Genomic DNA, 18,720 nt, shown 5'->3' with positions numbered 1-18,720 from the left:
GTGGTGAGGGTGCTAGCAGGGATATTTAATCTCAAGAGTCAATAACACGTACCACCAGCTCAACAGCGTGAGGGACAGTGGATCACTGGACCATCGTACACCAGTTCTTAACCATATGCTGTAAATGCTCTTCCCAGTCCAGAGACAAGGGGTGAACTGGGTTAGGGTTATGCAGGTAAAATTCTGAATGCAAATTCGACATTTACTAACTCTCAGTGGAAATGACACAGCCTTTCTGTCTGTTCCTCTCTCTCTTTGGTATGGCAGGAGATCGTGGACAAAGACGGCAACAGCAAGCTCCTCTCCTTCACCATCCCATCTCTGTCCAAGCCATCGATATATCACGAGGTGGGGCTCCTGTCTGTACTATCAATCAGTATTTTGAAGGTGTTTTTTTAATACCACACCTCTCTTCTCAGTGTACTCTACTATTTTACTTTTACTATTCCTGCCTTTTTTTTATCTTTCTTCCTCTCTTTTGCTTCTTCTGTCTTTTTCTCTCTGTCTTCCCTCCTTCCCGCTGACTATTGGAACGTTATAGAGACTTATTTCGGTGGCTATTTGTAAGATGACACCTCCTTAATGGTTCTATTGGAGGTCTATTTTCATTAACCTCCCCTCCAGGGCTCATCTATCTGTGTGTTTTAAGGTGTCTGTATGCGTCTGACATCAGAACTGGGGGTTAACTCTGTCACTGTTTGTGTGAACAACGCTTCACAATGAATGTCTGAGGAAAGATTGTCCGACTCAGTGTGCCAGCTTTTCACCCTGTCTTAGAGAGTTGCCATTTTCTTTTGAACATTCTAACACCTGATGTCTCTCTCTGCCAGAGACTCTTAGACAAGAGGACAAGACAGGAATAAATCAATAATCGTTTGTACTTATATTCAAACTTTTCTGATTCTGAATATTTTAAACAATTAAAAAGGAGATGTCTTTTGGCTTTGGTTTTCAGTCCTCTTTTATTTAGTTTTAGTCACTCACTCAGTCCTGGTTTGTGCAATGCCTCCAACTTTCTGACCTGACTCCTAAAACAGGGCACAGTATTGACTTTTCTGTTGAGCTGGAAGTCCTTAGTCAACATTTACTTGTGGTAAAAAGAAGCAGTGTGTCTTGTAGTCCAGTTTTTTTTCCTGCTACTCAAAGCAGAGCAACATGTGTACTGGGCATTTTCATACAGTATGAGTTGATCACAACAACCTTCCTAGGCTGTACTACGGCTCCACACATCACAGGCCTTCAGCATTTGCATACACTCTAGTCTCTCCTTTAATCCATCCTCCCATGATTCTCTGCTCAGGATCGCCCAAGATACTTAGGACAGAATATCAATTAAATTTCGGGGTGACTTTTACTCAGCTCGCCATCTGAATAAAGTGGCCTTGAGACATATTCTCAGTTGGACATAAATCACTTTTCCAGTCATTACCTGAGCCACTTCCTCTTTCTATTTTACCATTCAAAGTAAGCAAAGATTTAACATTATTTTGCGTATTCCCATGCCAATCATATTATCTAGGAACATGACAAAAGGTACAAGTACAGTCAACTCTACATACCTTTTGCCAATAATTATGAAATATAATTCCAAGTCAAAAAGATCTGCAGAAGGTGGCAGGCTTTACAATAAAACAGGAACTTGTTTAGCAGAAGTAGTAAACCGTCTCATGATCTATTTAGTCAGTAGATGACGGCCTAAACGAGTGCTTGACTTAATAAAGGTATCTCATGTGATGTGAAATAGCGCCCTGACATGTTCCCTGCCAAAGGTTAATGTTTTATTTCAGTAAATTACCTTTTATCATGTTAGGTAAGGTGGCTCACTTCCACTCTAAACCCAGCAGGAAAACCTGACCTGTCAGTTTATGTGTGCAGACGCCTTTTAAGAAAGTGGAGAGACTTAAATAGGAGCATGAATTAAGTAGTTAAAAGAAGGTAGGGCAGAATTTATGAGCCAATGTTGCATGAAGGACTTTGTAGCAGATACAGGGAAAATTGCAACACATATCCTCTAGTGGAGAAGTTCTACAGTGAGCAATTCATTAAACAAAATTAGAGGAAAAAAAATCCCAAATTTGTAAAGTGATAGCTAAAATAAAAGAGGTGCTGTCAGTTAATCCAGTCAGAGGTGAGACCACTATGGCAGCTGGTTTCCATCTGAGCACAGCCTGGTTTGTCAATCAACGCTGTCAGGGCAGAGCAGCTTGTGTACGCCCTATTACAATCACAACATCATCACTGCCACTTTACTAGTATGTTGTAAGATCTATCATTGTGGGCAAGTGTTCAATTAACTTTTGTTTTTCTTGTGTGTGTGTGTGTGTGTGTGTGTAGCCTTCTAGCTTGGGGTCCATGGCCCTGACAGAGGGGGCCCTCTGTCAACATGATCTGATCAGGGTGGTGTACAGCGGCCTCCACCCACAGAGAGAGACCTTCACAGCTCAGAACAGGTACCTCTTCGACTCCACCAGCTGTTAACAGAGAGGGAATAACCTGAGACGCAGCAATGTCACAAAAGAGATTCAATTGCAGCAGTTTAGAGACATTGTGCCAAGTCTACCAGACTGAATGACTTACCAGCAGGTAAAACCTTTTGTTGCATTTTGGATACAGAAGTGGCAGCGCTGTAGGCCGTTCAGCCTCAGTGAACACAGGTGACACCTCCAGACTGTCATCATTCTCTTGTATTTATTTATTTATTTATTTATGTTATGTTTCTTTCAACTTACATCCTTCCCCATAAGAAAAAGACCTTTTAAGATGATCAGAGCAGAACCCTTGACTCTAAATCAGCCTCCTCTACCAGACTCAGCAGGCCTGAAAGCTTTTTTGGCTCTCCCAATTTCTCTGGCGCTGTGGATGAATATTAATCTTAGCATAGTAATGAAGCGTGGTGGAGTCTTGCCAGAAAATGGTCTGCTGTATGTTGCAGTGTGCCATGTGCGGAGACAGAAACATAATCTGCTCTGATACTTCAGATGTGTAAGAGCAGCACCGATAACACTGGTCATCCTGCACATTGTCCAGAGCTGCGTGGCCCTCAGTGTGAACATAGATCGTCATAAAAATGGTGAATGGTTTCAGCAGGGCCATGCCTCGTAGATCATCTGGAAACTCATTTGTGTGCCTGGGCCTGAGATAGCATTTATGAGAAGAAAGCCTGAAGCTCCTGAGAGGTGCCGGCTCAGTCCGACTGATATACAACCAGGCCATTTACCTCCCCCTGCGCACAGTCAATTATGGTCCTTCCTCTCGAGGTCCTCCTCCTGGTTGTCTTCCATCTCACAGAACACACATACACACTCAGAAATACACATGCACCAAATAGAGATATACAGTATTGATATTTTTACAGATTGCTGATTTTGTTTTGCTATCATTTCAATACCATATTTTACCCTTCCACTATACCAATGTTCTCTGTGATGCCATACAAACCCTGCTTCGGTCCCAATTGATCTTTACACAAGTTACTGTTGTCGAGTGCCTGCGGTCCGTCAAAGGTGTCGAGGTGATAACAAATCACTTCAACTCAATTGTCATATTTATTTTGGCATTACAATTTTAAACATCTCTATTAGTGCAGTTCTGCTACAGCAGGTAGAGTCTTGACAGCTCTATGCAATCTACTGCGTCAAGTGAAAATGAGACCTGAGCTTGTAATTCACATTACATATAAACAGGCTGATTATTAGTTTTAAAAAGGCATACTTTTTATTAACGGTTGAATCATGCCCATAGATTATTATTATATACAATACAATACGGTCAAAAGTTTGGGTCACTCACAAATTTCCATTGGACTCTATTCTAGACAGAATCCCAGCTGAGATCAGTTGCCTTGTTTTTTTTAACCAGGGCAGCAGTTTCCAGATTACATTATGTGCTTACATAATTACAAAAGGGTTGTTTAATGTTTTCTTAGTTAGTTTTTTAAAATAATATCAGATTAGTAAACAAAATGAGCATTTGGAACATTGGATGAATGGTTGCTGATAATGGGAAATGTAGATATTGCATCAAAGATCAGCCACCCAGATCAGCTGGTATCCTGTCTATAATGGAGTAAAATGGGAATTTGTAAATGACCCCAAACTTTTGACCGGTAGTATATGTCAGATATAATTCCTATGTCAATTCCACTACTAATTACTGCCTTATTGTCAAATATTATACCTGTAGAGTCTTTTATCAACTCCTACATTGGGCCAATGAGGTGGGACCAGGGGAGAACTCGCTTGAACGTGGGTTCTGCGTGCCAATAACAAATGTCCACAATCTGTCTGCCTTACGGTGCTGCGACCCATTTATTCTCCTTACGGCCTGCCCACCGTTGCACAAGCAATATACCATGCATTTCATTTCTGCTTTAGTTCTATTCAATTTCTTTTGCAAACAAATCCAACTATGACACACAGACCTGACACTGTGAAAAGCTGCTTTCCTTGTTTTCCACACACACCTGTGTGCCTGTGGCTGATTACCTTTATGCTTCCCCAAAGGCTATGCTCCACCTAGTGCTCAAACATAAAACTGCAGATGAATTGGCATAATCAATGTGCTATATAAAACCAAAAAAATGTAATGGCTCCAAAAATACCAATAAGCTATAGTCTCACACACTGCATTTGCCCTGATTTTACACAACTGACATGGTGTGTGTTGAGGGTGATTAGTGCAGTCTAATAGGCTGTGCATCTACGTACGTACAGTAGTTCAAAGTGAACAAAACAGTTTGGGCAAGCAGTTTGCTTAACAGACTATTTTACAGTTCAAAGTTCATAAATTGCTTGAGCAACTCTAAATAATTGTCTACAGCAAAGGTGTCACAGCCATTAGTGGATAGGATGTTAAACAAAAATGGAAGATTAGGTTTAGCTGAAATCAGATTAACAGTATTCACATTTTTATAAGATATACTTTTTGGTGTTTCTGCAATAAATTAGGTAATTAGAATGTAATGAGAGTCTGTATTAATATGCTTGCTTTATTGTTTTCTGGTTGCAGGTTTGAAGTGCTGTGTTTCCTCATGCTCTGCTACAACTCTGCCGTGGTGTACATGCCCCTATCTTCCTATCAGTCAGTATGCAGAATGAGCTCACGGTGAGGAAAATACATGTGAAAAGCCTTTTTTTGTTTCATTTATCAGCCACAGCTATGTCCTTTTTGTACCCAGTTAGTGACCACCCTCACCTCTATTACCATTACTTTACTGAATCTAGCATTAAATCACCACCTTTACCATGTAGCTATACACTGACCTCGATAGGATTCGATACCAAAATACCATTTGTTAGGGCTTAGTTGTCTGTGATTGGCCAAAAGAAAGCATCCCTATGGATACCTGTCTGAGTCTGTCTGTCTGGGGTACACTGAGATGCCCTGGGGTTAGCAAAAAGAATCAATGTGGAATTCACAATATGAAGCTCTATAGTGGAGCCGCCGGCCGGTGATTGTCCCACCACAGCACACAGACGGTTCAGGATATGAAGGCTTCCCTACTGTGAAGGACCAGACAGACGAAGCCTGAAGCAAGTTTGGTCTAGACATACGGCAAACTGTGACTATGAGGATTTCAGACTACAATGATCAGTGTTTGAATTTGGCCTCTATGTATAGAACACCCCTTTGTCTAACTTTGCCTGACCTCTAAGAGTAGTTAAAATGTGCGCCCCTTGCTCACTGTTTGATGTGTTTGCACTTTCTGTGTAGTTTACTGTGGAAGTGACTGATTTAGTTCTTCTCACCCATGCTCATATGATCTATGCTACCACCCTTTGCAGTATGATTTTGCTCACCCTACTTTCGTGATGTGTGTTCCCCCTTCAGGCTGTGCGTATGTGGCTTCCCCCGGCAACAGGAGAAGCTTTGGAGGGAACCTTGCAGCCGTGTGCTGTTGGACCCCGAGTTCATGGTGCAGATGCTGACTGCAGTTTATCACGCCATGTACGTAATTTTTTATAGCTGCTATAATGAGTTGCTCATCTACACATCCAGCAGTGATGGAGCAACATGATAATTCATGTGGAGTTATGTTGGTGGCCACCTGGTGAACACAAGCTCAATATTCACTCTCTCTTGTTAGCTCTGTTTATGGTCTAACAATAGCTGCAGGTAATATCTGTCTCTGCTAAATCTTCCACTTTGTTCACCAGCTAGGCACGCTGTGTCCTTCTGATGTTTGGTACTGAACAGCTACTGTACAAAAAAACGGACAATAAGCTGAAACTCTCTATGAATCTCTGTAAAAGTGAGGGGAGCTGCAGATTCATGTGATAATTCTAGCGACCTTTTTCAAATTGTCAGATTGTTTTCACATCGTCATTTGATACATTGTTATTAAAAAGCTTTCATCCATGTCCTTTCACATCACCATTTTTTATTTGAAGATTATTGAAGACACTGCATAACAGGTTATTGGTAGGAAGATAATCTTGTTGGTTGCTCACCTTAACGGATATCAAGCACATGAGTTCCCATGAGGATTGTGTGGCAAGGAGAGGGGCAAGGGAAGAAGTATGCATTCTGTCTCCTTGCCCAACAAGGGTACATAGCATCAATTAGGAGATTGGAGCAGTCAATACTGCTGGAAAAAGACAAACACACGAAGGGCAGATAAAGATGAGTCCACAGATCCACACATGCAGAGGGACCTTGGCACTGGTTGAGGACACTCTGGGATTTGGGTTAATATGTTTGCTAATGCTACAATGCTGTAATACCACATAGAGTGAGGGAGAGCGGGGGAGACACACAGGGATATCGGAACAAATAGAAAAAAATCTAAAATGTGTCTAACAAGTTTGAATTGTATTCAGACCAATGTTCCAGCCTGTACAACATCAGAGAGTCCGTTTTAACCTGCCCATTCATTCCATCTTTTTCATCTTGAGTTTAAAGGAAACCCAAAGCATTTTTAAGTGGCTGTGCGATTATTTCACGTGCAGGACCAGATCATAGAGAGCTCAGCCGTGCAGTTCTAATTCTTTTATTTTTATTTTTATGTTTCCCGTATTTATTTCTTGTTGCTGTTTCATTAATCCCTCTACGGGGTTATGACACCAGCCCATGCAAAGCTAAAGACATCCTTCATCCTCTTTTCGCAAAGAGCTTGAGGAGGAACACAAAGATTTATCTCTACACACACTTACATCCATCATTTACTCACACTGTTTGAACACATTCAATTTACACAAATTACTGAGTCTAATTGTTTCACAATCGTCAAATATACATGGTGATGTTCTTCTGTGTGCATTTTTGTGATTTGATTGAAGGAATGTGTGTGTTCCTTTTTAAAACAATTTACATTTGTAAGAAAATAAAGTAAAGCACAGGTTAAAGGCAATTTCTCCTTCTCTCCCTGAATGAAGCTGCAGGCATTACTAAACAACTAATTCTCGTTCACGGGCATGGGATGCAGACATCCAAATATCTTCTCAGGCACTCCTATTTTCTCAAATAAGCTCACAACATGACGTTGTTAAGTGCCGGTGTGCGTGCATTTGTGTTTTGTGATGTGTAGATACAATGGGGAGTGGGAGATGGGGCAGGAAGCCCTGGAGGACATACTGTACAGAGCCCAGCTGGAGCTTTACTCCCAGCCTCTCTTGGTGAGAACAACAGCACAATACTTAAAATCAGAAATGATTATGCTAAATCAGGGTCATAATCAGGCTTCAAATCTTGTAATACCTTCCTGGTTTCATCAGTGAACTGCTTATCAATCTGCATCTGTGTATGTCTGATCTCCAGCTGGGGAACGCCATGAAGAACTCGCTGCCAGACCGGGCTCCCGATGAGCCACAGGGGCGCAAGGTGCTCCAGGTGGAGGTGACACCCACCATTAGCCGCATTTCTATATCAGCAATCACCACCGCCTCCATACGACGCCACCGCTGGAAGAGAGAGGGTAAGACTGCAGCAGCCCTGGCTCATGGCTGAAGCACGGAATCGGGAGAGATCTCAGTAGATGTGACAGCACAGTAGATCTAATACAATAATAACACTGTTTTTTTTTTGTTGCCCTCGTTATTGATTTTGCACTCTCGGGTTGTTTAGAGTCCTGTTATGCAAGAAAAAGCCCCAGTGTTATGTTATAATTTAAGGTGTAAACTTACAAACTTTTTTTTCCGATCAGTGAAAGACCGCAAGAGGGAACTATTTGGTGAGAAAATGACTTTTCTGGTGGTTGACCTTAACAGTGAGAAGGAAATCTGTTTCTCTGTAAACCAGCCACACCATTAGCATTGTCCAAAGGGTGTTTCATGTCAGTTATTGTATGTAATTGTGATCATACAGTCTGTGTCACGGTGCTTGTGCCACTCAATGCTCCTTATTGCTCTGTTTTTGCTTGTCTTGTCTATCCAAGTGTGGGCAGTGCTTTCTACTACTTCAATTTATGGTTTGCGGTTTAAGAGAAACTCACGACAAAATGGTGCCTGTAGATTCTACTGACTCCATTTTAGCCACTAGATGGGTGATTAATGGGGCAGCTCCCTTTTAAAAAAATAAATAAATAAATAAATAAATAAAAAAAAAATAATAACATTGCGTTCATTTTGTAAATCTAAAAATGAATTTACAGACAGCTGTTAGGCCTGCTGTGCCCATGATTTGGCCCAAATCGGTTGACTCTTGCTGCCACTAAAGAAACACGTTTCCCCGTCTGTGTTGTTGACTCCCAGATTGTTTTGACTACTCAACCGGTGCAGACTTGAGCCTCATCGTCAATCCTCCTAGCCTCGCCCAGCACCACCACACTCCCTGGGACCCCACAGCCAAAGAGGAGCGAGAAGGGTGGCCTCACAGCCACCGCAGCAGCAGCAACAGCAACAGCAGCATCATCCCCCCCATCACATTTGAGGGTATGGGTCAGGGGCGGACACTCAGAGCAGAGAGGGTCTCAGGAGGAGGTGCCTCTTTTGATCTGTATCCCCCTCAACCCTCCTCCCTCTCCTCCCTATCCCTTCTCAACTTCAGGGGGTTAACAGTGCTGTTCCCATTTTGGCTGCCTCTTAAATTCCCCAGAGTATACTAACTCATCCAGTCTATAAGACCCTCAGCCACCACCACTGTTTTTTGTCTCATCCGAGAATGGAAGAGTCGCCTATTGTGGGTTTGATGGAAGGCTAGTGGTGGCTAGTGGCCATTTTGCATGGGCCTGTCATCATGTCATATCCTCTCTTTTTCCTCATCATGTCTCCAACGTATTTTAGACTGCTGCCCTTGTCACTCACTGAGCATGTTCAGTGCCCAGCCTGCAGCTTGACCTTTTACTCTGGGCTTTCTCAACTCTCCATGTCTGATAAAAGCTTTTATAGAATTATTTTTTCTGTAGTTTAAAAAAAATAATAATGTAGTTCAGAAAAATGCATACATTTTTTACAAAACCGGCACAGAGCAACAGACATTCTGTTTCTGTTGTGCACCCCCCCCTTGACAGCAAGTTTTTGGTCACTCAGGCCAAGCCACAAACCATCTGCTGCTGCCATTCTGCAGGAAGAGGCCTTCCATTTTGTGTCTTAGTCCAGCAGCTTTATTGAATGCTAATTTTGTGTTCTGCTACCTTTCTTTTCCTCAGCTCAGTGAGTGTCAGCACAGCATCATGCATGCGCACGCTACGGCAAACTTCGAAAATTTCCACTAAAAAAATAAAACCCTGGAACAGTAACCTTTCAAATGACAAGGCCAAGTGAGCAGACTGAATATTGTCAATACTACTTCACTGCCAGGGAGTTATATAGCCCATTTTTTCTCATTGAATGTGTGTCCATTTCCATGTTGGTTGCTGCATTTTTTTTCAAATCTTTAACTTGGTGCAGCTGTACTTAAAGAATCCCCAAAGAAATCTGCCCCCCAATTAGGAGAGAACTGATTGTGTAAAAAGACGGTTGATCATTCAGTGTCTGTGTATGTTTACTGGACATTCTGTTGCAGAAAGAAATATCTTAACACATGAGCTTTAGTTTGGGAATGTTGGACGTTGCCATACTGATGGCTTTGCATGTTTAATCCTGTTAACTACAAATTGCATTTACTTTGTGTCACAACCATATTCCACGGTATAGCATACATATTTTGATTATCAGTACTTGATTAATCCCTCCTGGGGGAAATATAAAAGATTCCCCTTCCTTCTTGGAAGCCATTGGTTTCCATTCATTTCACTTTACAGTGAAACGAATGTGCAGAGTAAAGCTATCTACTCTAGAGAAAAAAGGGACAGGAAGCTTGAATCTTAGCTTGGATCTTAGATTTGGTTAATTTGCCTGCCAAACAATGTTTTTAATGCTAGACATTACAAAGAACAACACAGTGGATATGCAGTACGTCATTTAAAAAAAATAAAATGTAGCCATGCTAATGTAGGCTTTTTAACTTAAATATTGCATTATTATTATTATTATTATTATTATTAATATTATTATTTGATTTTATATTAAGTTTTAAGGGAATCCACTTCCCTACATGTGGACAATGTTTGCCTACATCAGGAGCACCTTCCTTGTGTATCCAAGTGGCGCTTTCTTCCTTATTTTTGTTACTACACAACTTACATTATCCTTTTAACATGATCCATACATGTGATTTCAGTGTTTTTATTTTCTTCAACCGTCACTTCTAAAATGTTGCATGTCACAGTGTCCTTGAATGTACCATCAAGGATGAGTTTTTAAAAGAGGTCCCTGCTCCAAAGTTGCATTAGCACACAACAAAATAACAATAAAAATGAAGGCAAAGAAACAATACCGTAGTGTATTATCCATCTATAGTACATTTTAGGCTCTGCTGACTGAATTTTGTCGCAATAACCGGAAAGCAATAGCAAGCATATGAATGTGTTGCACAAACGAACTTAAGCAGATTCTAGTCAAAAAGCTAAAACATGGAAAAACACTGGTATGATCCTTTAATTGCAAAACTCTGAAGGACTTTTAGCTCTTCATCTGAGATTGGACTGACTTGTAATGGCTTGGGCTTGCAGACCGGCCCAATCCGCGCTGTGGACTGTCAGCTATAACTGCAGCACTATTTATCTGATAAGATGTACGTATGTACCCGCCCCGGTGCTCTCCACAGAGTGGCAGGCTCACGTCTCGGCTGGCCAACCGTCTGACAGCTGGGTTACTGCTGCAAGTGAAATGAGGGATGGGGCAGGAGAGCATGCGTCTTCTCCTCATGTTAAATGTGCATGTCAGTCCAGACCTTTTCTTCTCGATTTCTCCATTTCTTTACTGGTGCTGCCTGTGGTTCCCTCTTATCAAACTTTGCTTGTCCCAACGATGCATGACGAAGACAGACGGCTGATACTGTCTCTCCTGTTTAACAGGCTTTACCCTGCATACTGTATATCAATAACGTAATTTCTTTCTAACTCAATATATCATCTTTTTCCCTTTCAGCTTTCAAAGGAGTTCATAGATGCATTATTAAATGTTTAATTGTTTACATGTCTCCATGTCAGTGTTCCATCAACTTATCATCTGATAACAATTGTATAATATATATGGATTGTGACATATTTCGCTAGACAAGCTCTGCTCTCCTATCTGGCAGCTTATTGAATTCAAAATTTTCCAAAACAAACAGCAAGTTAGATTTTAGTCGATTTGAATGGAATGAGAAAGTCATTGTGCAGCATATTGAATTGAACCTTTGGTGCATAATGAGTTAGCTAGAGAAGCAGCATGGTTTGTTGAGTGTGCTAGAAGGCTCTTCATTTAGTCTGCTAATTTGTTCTACATTACTTACTACCTATATAAAAAAAAAATATATATATATATATATATAGAATGTTAATGTTATTGCTCAGATTAATCAGTCTGTCGCAGGCCTATTTACATCACTGTTCAAGAATCAGCAGCTATAAACCTTTTGTATTTCTCTGGACCATATTTTCTACTTTCAGAATTTTGGCACTTACTGTAACTATTAATATTAATTGATTTATTAGTAATTTGAAAGCGCTGTGTCAAGATTTTCTCCTGTCTTTTTTTCTTTTCTTAGGGTGTTAGGGCTAAAAGTTTAACTAAAAGTTTACTTACTTTTGTCAATGTAACCTTTGTTGTCTGACCTTGCTTACTTTTCTGTTTGTCTATCATGCTTTCGTTCTGTCTCTTTGTATATGTTCATGTTCAGATGCTGATGGTATGAGTGGCGGAGAAGATTCCTTCAACGTCAACGACCCAGACGAGGGTTTCTCCTCCGGGGCATCAAACAGCAGCCAGCCCAGCGGTACCAAGGTGGGCGGCAGTGTGGGGCCGAGGGGCGGCAGCCTGAACAGCAGCAGCAGCAGCATAAAGAGAGCCATCACGGCCCGGCTGTCTCGGGACAAGGAGAGAGAGCGGGAGAGAGAGCGGGAGAAGGAACGGGAGAAGGAGCGGGAGAAGGAACGGGAGAAGGAGCGGGAGAGGGAGGCAGAGAAACAGGCAGAATTGTCAGCGGGTCACCAGGCTGTAGTGATGAGGCAACACCAGAGGCAGCAAACGCCTCCAGCCGGCATCACATTAGATGCCATCCAGCTGAGCCCCATAAAGAAGCACCTGAGCTTCCCTGCGGGGCCCATGCTGTTGCGGACTGGCAGCACCTCCTCCAGTAAGTCCTTTGACTGCATGAATTTCAACCTGAATGGAGGCGATGATGAGCAAGAGAAGGTGGCAGGGGGCTCTGACGAGGAAGGAGGGCTTCCAGCAGGTGGCTCCCACCGCCACTCCACCATTAGCCTGAAGGAGGAGCACCTCATCAGGCCAGAGGACGCCCAGGACCTCCTGTCTCCTGGAGCTCCTCTTACCAGGCAGTCCCGCTCCCCTAGTTTCAACATGCAGATCATATCACAGGTCTAACTACAGTGCAGGACATGGTATATATACACAAACACACACACACACACACACACACACACAAAATACCTGTTCATAACACTCATCCTCATGCAGTTTTTCTCTGCAACTCTTTGCAACCCTATTGACAATTTCTGTCTACCTATATGTGGTTGGTGTGTGTGTGTGTGTGTGTGTGTGTTAAATAGTTGTCTCCACCCTTTTAACATCCATCACAATTGTGACCTGCAGTTGTTGCTGGTGGGTTCAGCCTTACTGAAAATGAAGTAAGTGATGACTGCCCAACGCTGTTACTACAGCCCAGCATGTCACTGCATCCTCCCGTTTAACAAAGCTGAGCATTCCACACAGAAACTCTTCAAAAGAAAGAAGTGTTGAACGAAAACTCAAAAGGATGACATGCTAGCTGTATGGGAGATATATCTATATATATATATATATAGATAGATAGATAGATAGATATAATATGAATGACATTTCAGATTTTTTTGAGTTCATGACTGAATCAGTCAACAATGAAAATCAGCAATAACACCGTCGCTCATGTAGAGAAGAGTGGGGATTATTGCTCTTTGTCTTCATTCCTTCCCTTTCATTCCCCGGGCTCACGTGCAATCGTTCTTGCTGATTATCTTACTTGTTAATTGTTGTTTTTAAAGTAGGCATGAATGGTTTTAAATGAATAAAATTCTTTTTTACATTTTTTTTTTTTTTTATTACTAAATCACAATCCAAATAAGGTAGCTTTGTTCTTCACTTGTTTGACGGTTATTTGGCAGAAATCAGACAGATCCAAGATATATTAAATATTCTTCAGCCCACGAACTTCCTTTTATCCTGTAATTATAATATTCTCATTTGAGCTATAAAATCAGACTTTTAAGATTGTTGTCAAGCCAAACTGGACTGTGGTAAGGGTTTGTCTTGCCCCAAGCTTTTAACTTGACAAATCTAAAGAAATCAGTACTGTACTGTAAGAGGAATGAATTAATCTTGTGACTTAAAATCTGAAGCTGAATCTTGTGGAAGAAGTGGATGAAAACATTGTTGACAGTGCAGCTTTGGGTCTGAAGCTAACAGGTAATGACTGTATTTTATATTTAATTGTTATTATGGTTATTATTCAAACCATTTAATGGGTCCTTCCATTCCAACGCAGTTGTGCATGTGTTTTTCGGGCTCTGGCTTGTGTGTGGCGTCATGTCTGAGCAGGTGACATACTGCCATCTGGAGGCTTGTATTGGTCACTGCGCTTTCAGCAGTCACCACGACGATGGTCTCGTGCTTTGCACTCTGATTGGATGCTCATGAAACATTTTGTTCTACCTCATTGTGTGTTCACCCTACCACTCAGACGCGTGTCTCCTAATCAGACGCTGGATTTAAAGACCCCATTAGGTTTTAAACTGCGGGAGTAAATAAATATTGGGGGCCAAACTGGTTTCACACTGCAACTGTAATGACACCGTAAAATCTGTGTGTCCACGTGAGGAGTTTTGACTGAATATCTCGGCCTTGCATTTCAGTTTAATCACACCATGCACAAAACCTAGCTGCAAAACAAGAACGGTCTTCAGGTTTTCTGTCTTCTATCAAATAACCACTTCAGGATTAACCTGATTATTTGAATTCCTAGAAATGTCCTGCTGATCTTTTTTCTTTTTAATGTAATTTTTGAAGTGCAATTTTTTTTATCCTCATGTGCATGGAGTTGGATCTTCTCTGCTGTTAAATGCCTGCATCTGCCTGCACAGTGCTAGCCAGCCTTCTGTAGTGCTCCCTGCCCAGGCTGAGTGATTTGAACATGGCGTGCTTGTCTGCATGTTTAGTGCCCTGCAAAGCACTGCTGTTTCAGATGCGTGAAACAGCCAGCGAGCCAAACCCAAATCTCGTCCTCATCTTTGCCAGATGTGCCAATACACATCCTCTCGTTAAGGAAGTTTTTGTTTTGCTTGGATGTCTTAAGTTAAAATGACTATTTTGTTCCATTTACTGGTCTTATTTTATAGTTAAGGGACAAAAAAGGGATGTGTGGACTTATGGCTCAGCACACCCTTGGATGCAGCTTTACCTATTTTGACATGAATAATCGTTTCACTCATGACAGGTGTGTGCGACACACTGTACTTTCAGTCATCACTATTTGCTGTTCACATGTAAAAGCAGTATAATATGCGTCTGTGTATCGTAGATGTCAGCTGTTGTATTGCATTTCCCATGTCTTGCTCAAGTGCTTATTTAAAATAAGGATGAATGATTAATGTATATAGACAAGTCAGTTCAGTCCGCAGTGAAAATCCCACACACTCATGCTCCCACTGTGCTGAAAACCTTCACAGCTGCTGGTCCTGAGGGAATTCTGTATGCGCTTTAGCCTTAAACATTTCAGGCCAAAAAGCCTTGATCATCAGCTCTTTGGGCTCATATGCTCTTCCTTGACCTGGCTGTGTAAGAAGAAGAGGAGAGGAGTGCAGCCACAGTTCACACTCCTGGTCACATGGTCTGTCCGCTATCATCCCTGGGCTGTGTGGCTCACAAGCCGTGTCCCCATTTGCTGTATTTTACCGTGAGTTGAGTGGCCCTTTTTTCCTGTTTTTATAACTGGTGATGTGTTCATGTCATTAATGAGTGCCCCTGACCAATGTTACCAGCAGCCATGTTGGTTCTGTAGGTTGACTTAGAGTAACGGATAGACAAATATTCCTCAGTGTCTGATTTGCATGTTATCAGGGTGGGAAATGAACACCAGCCAGTGAATGTTGATAAAACTGGACTGTGGCTAAAAATATGCTATTTAATGTAGTGAATGATGAGCCCTGAAATCCACATAAGGTCCACTTACATTTCAAAAAAGGTTTACTTGGTCAGTGTGTACTTGGTCAGCCACTGTCGCTGGTGGACAAAGTTCATTTCCTGTCCTGCATGTGATAACTGTGGGCTTTGTTTTCATACAGTATAATGCACTTTAATCCATCCACCTCTTTCCTCAAGATAGTTATTGAAATGATATATGTGCAAACGTGTATACACTCAATGCAGGGTTGTAGTCTCTTTAAAGTAGTACTTCTATGTGATGTCACATCCAACACAATGCTATTTTTGTTAAAGTCTAAGGGTAGAGCCGTTTATTATTTTTTTATTTTCCAAAACCAAAAAAAAAAAAATATTAAGGGGTCTGAAAGGTCTCAGGAGAAGAAAAAAAAATGGCAGCACCAAAACTTCTGTTCTTGAAGTCAGAATTGATTCTATGCAACATTTTTTTCCCCTTTTTTTGTTTTTGGTGTGACCGGCTTTCATTGATCTGTGTCGGTTGAGATGAGCAGATGCATTTTAGATGATTGTCAAGATGCACAATAGCTTCCTCATTCAGTGAAGGACCCCTCTCATGTTGGTGAAGAAGACCATCCAATTGTCATTTGACTGTGCTCACAAAGAGAATGCCGCACTGGGACTTTTGGTGCATGCTGGGCCCTTTTGTCAGTTTGCTGCTCTGTGGCTCAAAGACGTCAGTTGGTGTACGAGATATAGACAGATTATCAATGATGAATCTAATCTAGATGCTCCGAGGAAAGCTGCTGGATAATGTGATGACACTGTACTATTGATGTTATATAAATGGAGAAAAAGACTTATTTTAAATCTTGTAAATATAAAATGTACAAAGGTGAAAGCAAGATAAATATAACAAACTGAAGCTCAGTCTGAGATGTAGAGAGAAATTAATCTGTATATTGTTGAATAAATATTGTGCCGTAAGGGATATTTAAATGTCTGTCTGCTTTGTATGTGCAAGGGGTAAAATGTGATAGAGCTCACAGTGACTCACCATATAACTGCTCAGTTGTTGAGATCATTTCACAAATATATTTCTCATAAATGTTTTTTTTATTAAAACGACTGTTTTAGTAGGTGATTTATCCAAAATTCCAAAAGGTAAACAGTATTCACAAACAAGCCAAAGTTTTCTCAACCTAACACTTTTGCAAGGTAGTGTATCCGTGTCCCATTCTCACTAGAAGCTAAAGGTGTGATCCTAGAATCGCCCCTGTTTTATAGTCAAACATTTTTAACAATCAGGTTTTGGGAAATTTCCCATCAAATTCATATATTTGTAATTTTAAGTTAATGTTTTCCACATCCAATACTAAATTTGAGAAATGTAGACTGAAATACTTGACAGCAAAACTGCAGCTTGTGATTGGGGCTGTGTATAGTGATGATGTTCTGACACCCAGTGGCGGTATATCAAAACAACAGTCAATATGAGGGGGATATATTTGAACCTGAATATTATTATTTAACATAACGCTTCCTAATCACAAAACCATTTCACATCCTAAATTTGTCTATGCAGTGATTTGCCACTTGATCAGCAATCTACAATTGAATTTTGGATTCTTCCAAAAAAGGAAAAAAGGCACTTATTTGAATAATTTCTATGATCACAGACTGAGATTTTAATTTCCTTTCTATTTTGATTAGTGTTAGATGTGTTTTGCCACACAAATTTTTAGCTCAAAAACAAACTGAAAGCTGCACTTTGTCTCAAACGTCTAGAAACGGGTCACAGCTCCAGCTGATTACCTACTGTACACATCTGATCACCACATTACCTGGTGGGACCCACACATAGACTGTAGTCTATGGCCATTATTAATATGGCTATGGCCTTGCACCTTGACCCTTTCACTGTTACACACCATATACTTCCACCAGGGCCTTATTAAATGTAATAGAGCCAAACAACAATTAAAGACTTAGCCTTACTGAAATGTTGTAAATATACATATTTTTACCTAGAGCCTAAATGCAAATTACCATAGTATTTTCTAGATCACTTATATTGAAGAGGACAATACTGCCAAAAACAGAAACTACTATCAGGTTCATACAATAGTTAATCTTTTGATTTAGTTTTTTTAATTTCTAAGACTGCATGGAAGATCTGATGTGCTCAGAAAATGTAAACCTCAAACAATAAATACCAACTGCGAAAACTCCATCTGCTGATGAAGATGGTGTGATACTATTGAAAGCGCAACAGCAGATGGTGAGATGTTTTTAATTCTTTAGTTTGTTTCTAAGGTCAAGAAAACACTTTGAATCCTATAAGAAATATCGGCAGAAGACATCCTGTTAGCACAGAGATAACTGCTAACCATGCTGATATTACAAGCAGGTATAGCCATACAACGTTCGTTTAGCGTGTTAGCATGCTAACCTTAGCTAATTAAGTTAGCACTAAACACATGAACTGTAGAAAATAATTTTATACTATAGGGTTTTAAACAGTCTATGACTAAACACAAAGTAACCTTGACAACCATGACGGTGTATAAACAGATACTAAATAAACCATAGAAATACAATGCAACAAACCTTGTTATGAGGATTTGTTAAACTGTTTCCAAGGTCATGAATTAGCTAGCTTTTCTTGGACATTTACCAGACTAAATGTAATCTATCAGTCTACTGTTAGACTCAGTAACTATTAGCCACGAACATAAAACAACGCTCTTCAGCACGCCTTAAAGTGTGTGTTTTGTGATTTCACCAGAAATGACTTCATGCTGTGCTTCATCCAAATGAAAGGAGGATCTGGAGGCACTTAAAATGGTAATGTTATCTATAATAAATGATACCTTAAATGTTGATTTTTTTTTTTTATGTTTGTGAGTAAGCCCTTCCATCTGGGGTCTGAAATCCCTGACTGAAATGCAATCCACAGGTTTGTGTATGATCCACTCTCAGAACTGTAATTCAAAAACACATTTTTTTTAAATATGCAGTAAATTACAATCCTTTGATTTGGTGGTCATGTAAGGCCTGAGTGGATGGCAGATTATCTTGATGGGAGGAGATTGTTTTGAGAGGGTGA

General features: G+C 40.7%; 1 protein-coding gene across 5 annotated transcripts in view; it reads left to right on the top strand.

The window, feature by feature from the left end:
• The window catches only part of LOC117952469 (protein FAM126B-like), a 42,094-nt gene extending 25,492 nt beyond the window's left edge, over positions 1-16,602 (top strand). For 4 of the 5 annotated variants that reach the window (XM_034884783.1, XM_034884784.1, XM_034884781.1 and 1 more), the window contains exons 6-13: positions 268-348; positions 2,335-2,450; positions 5,008-5,103; positions 5,830-5,946; positions 7,526-7,613; positions 7,756-7,912; positions 8,688-8,867; positions 12,142-16,602. In XM_034884783.1, coding sequence (XP_034740674.1) covers positions 268-348; positions 2,335-2,450; positions 5,008-5,103; positions 5,830-5,946; positions 7,526-7,613; positions 7,756-7,912; positions 8,688-8,867; positions 12,142-12,845 — 1,539 coding nt within the window. In that variant the 3' untranslated portion in view covers positions 12,846-16,602. The remainder of the gene's footprint in view (positions 1-267; positions 349-2,334; positions 2,451-5,007; positions 5,104-5,829; positions 5,947-7,525; positions 7,614-7,755; positions 7,913-8,687; positions 8,868-12,141) is intronic. The other variant, XM_034884785.1, reaches the window with a different exon arrangement.
• The last annotated feature ends 2,118 nt before the right edge of the window (positions 16,603-18,720 follow it).

This window comes from Etheostoma cragini, chromosome 11 (assembly GCF_013103735.1).
Source record: "Etheostoma cragini isolate CJK2018 chromosome 11, CSU_Ecrag_1.0, whole genome shotgun sequence".
In the NCBI taxonomy this organism is placed as follows: domain Eukaryota; kingdom Metazoa; phylum Chordata; class Actinopteri; order Perciformes; family Percidae; genus Etheostoma; species Etheostoma cragini.
This window is presented reverse-complemented; position numbering and strand designations above follow the sequence as displayed.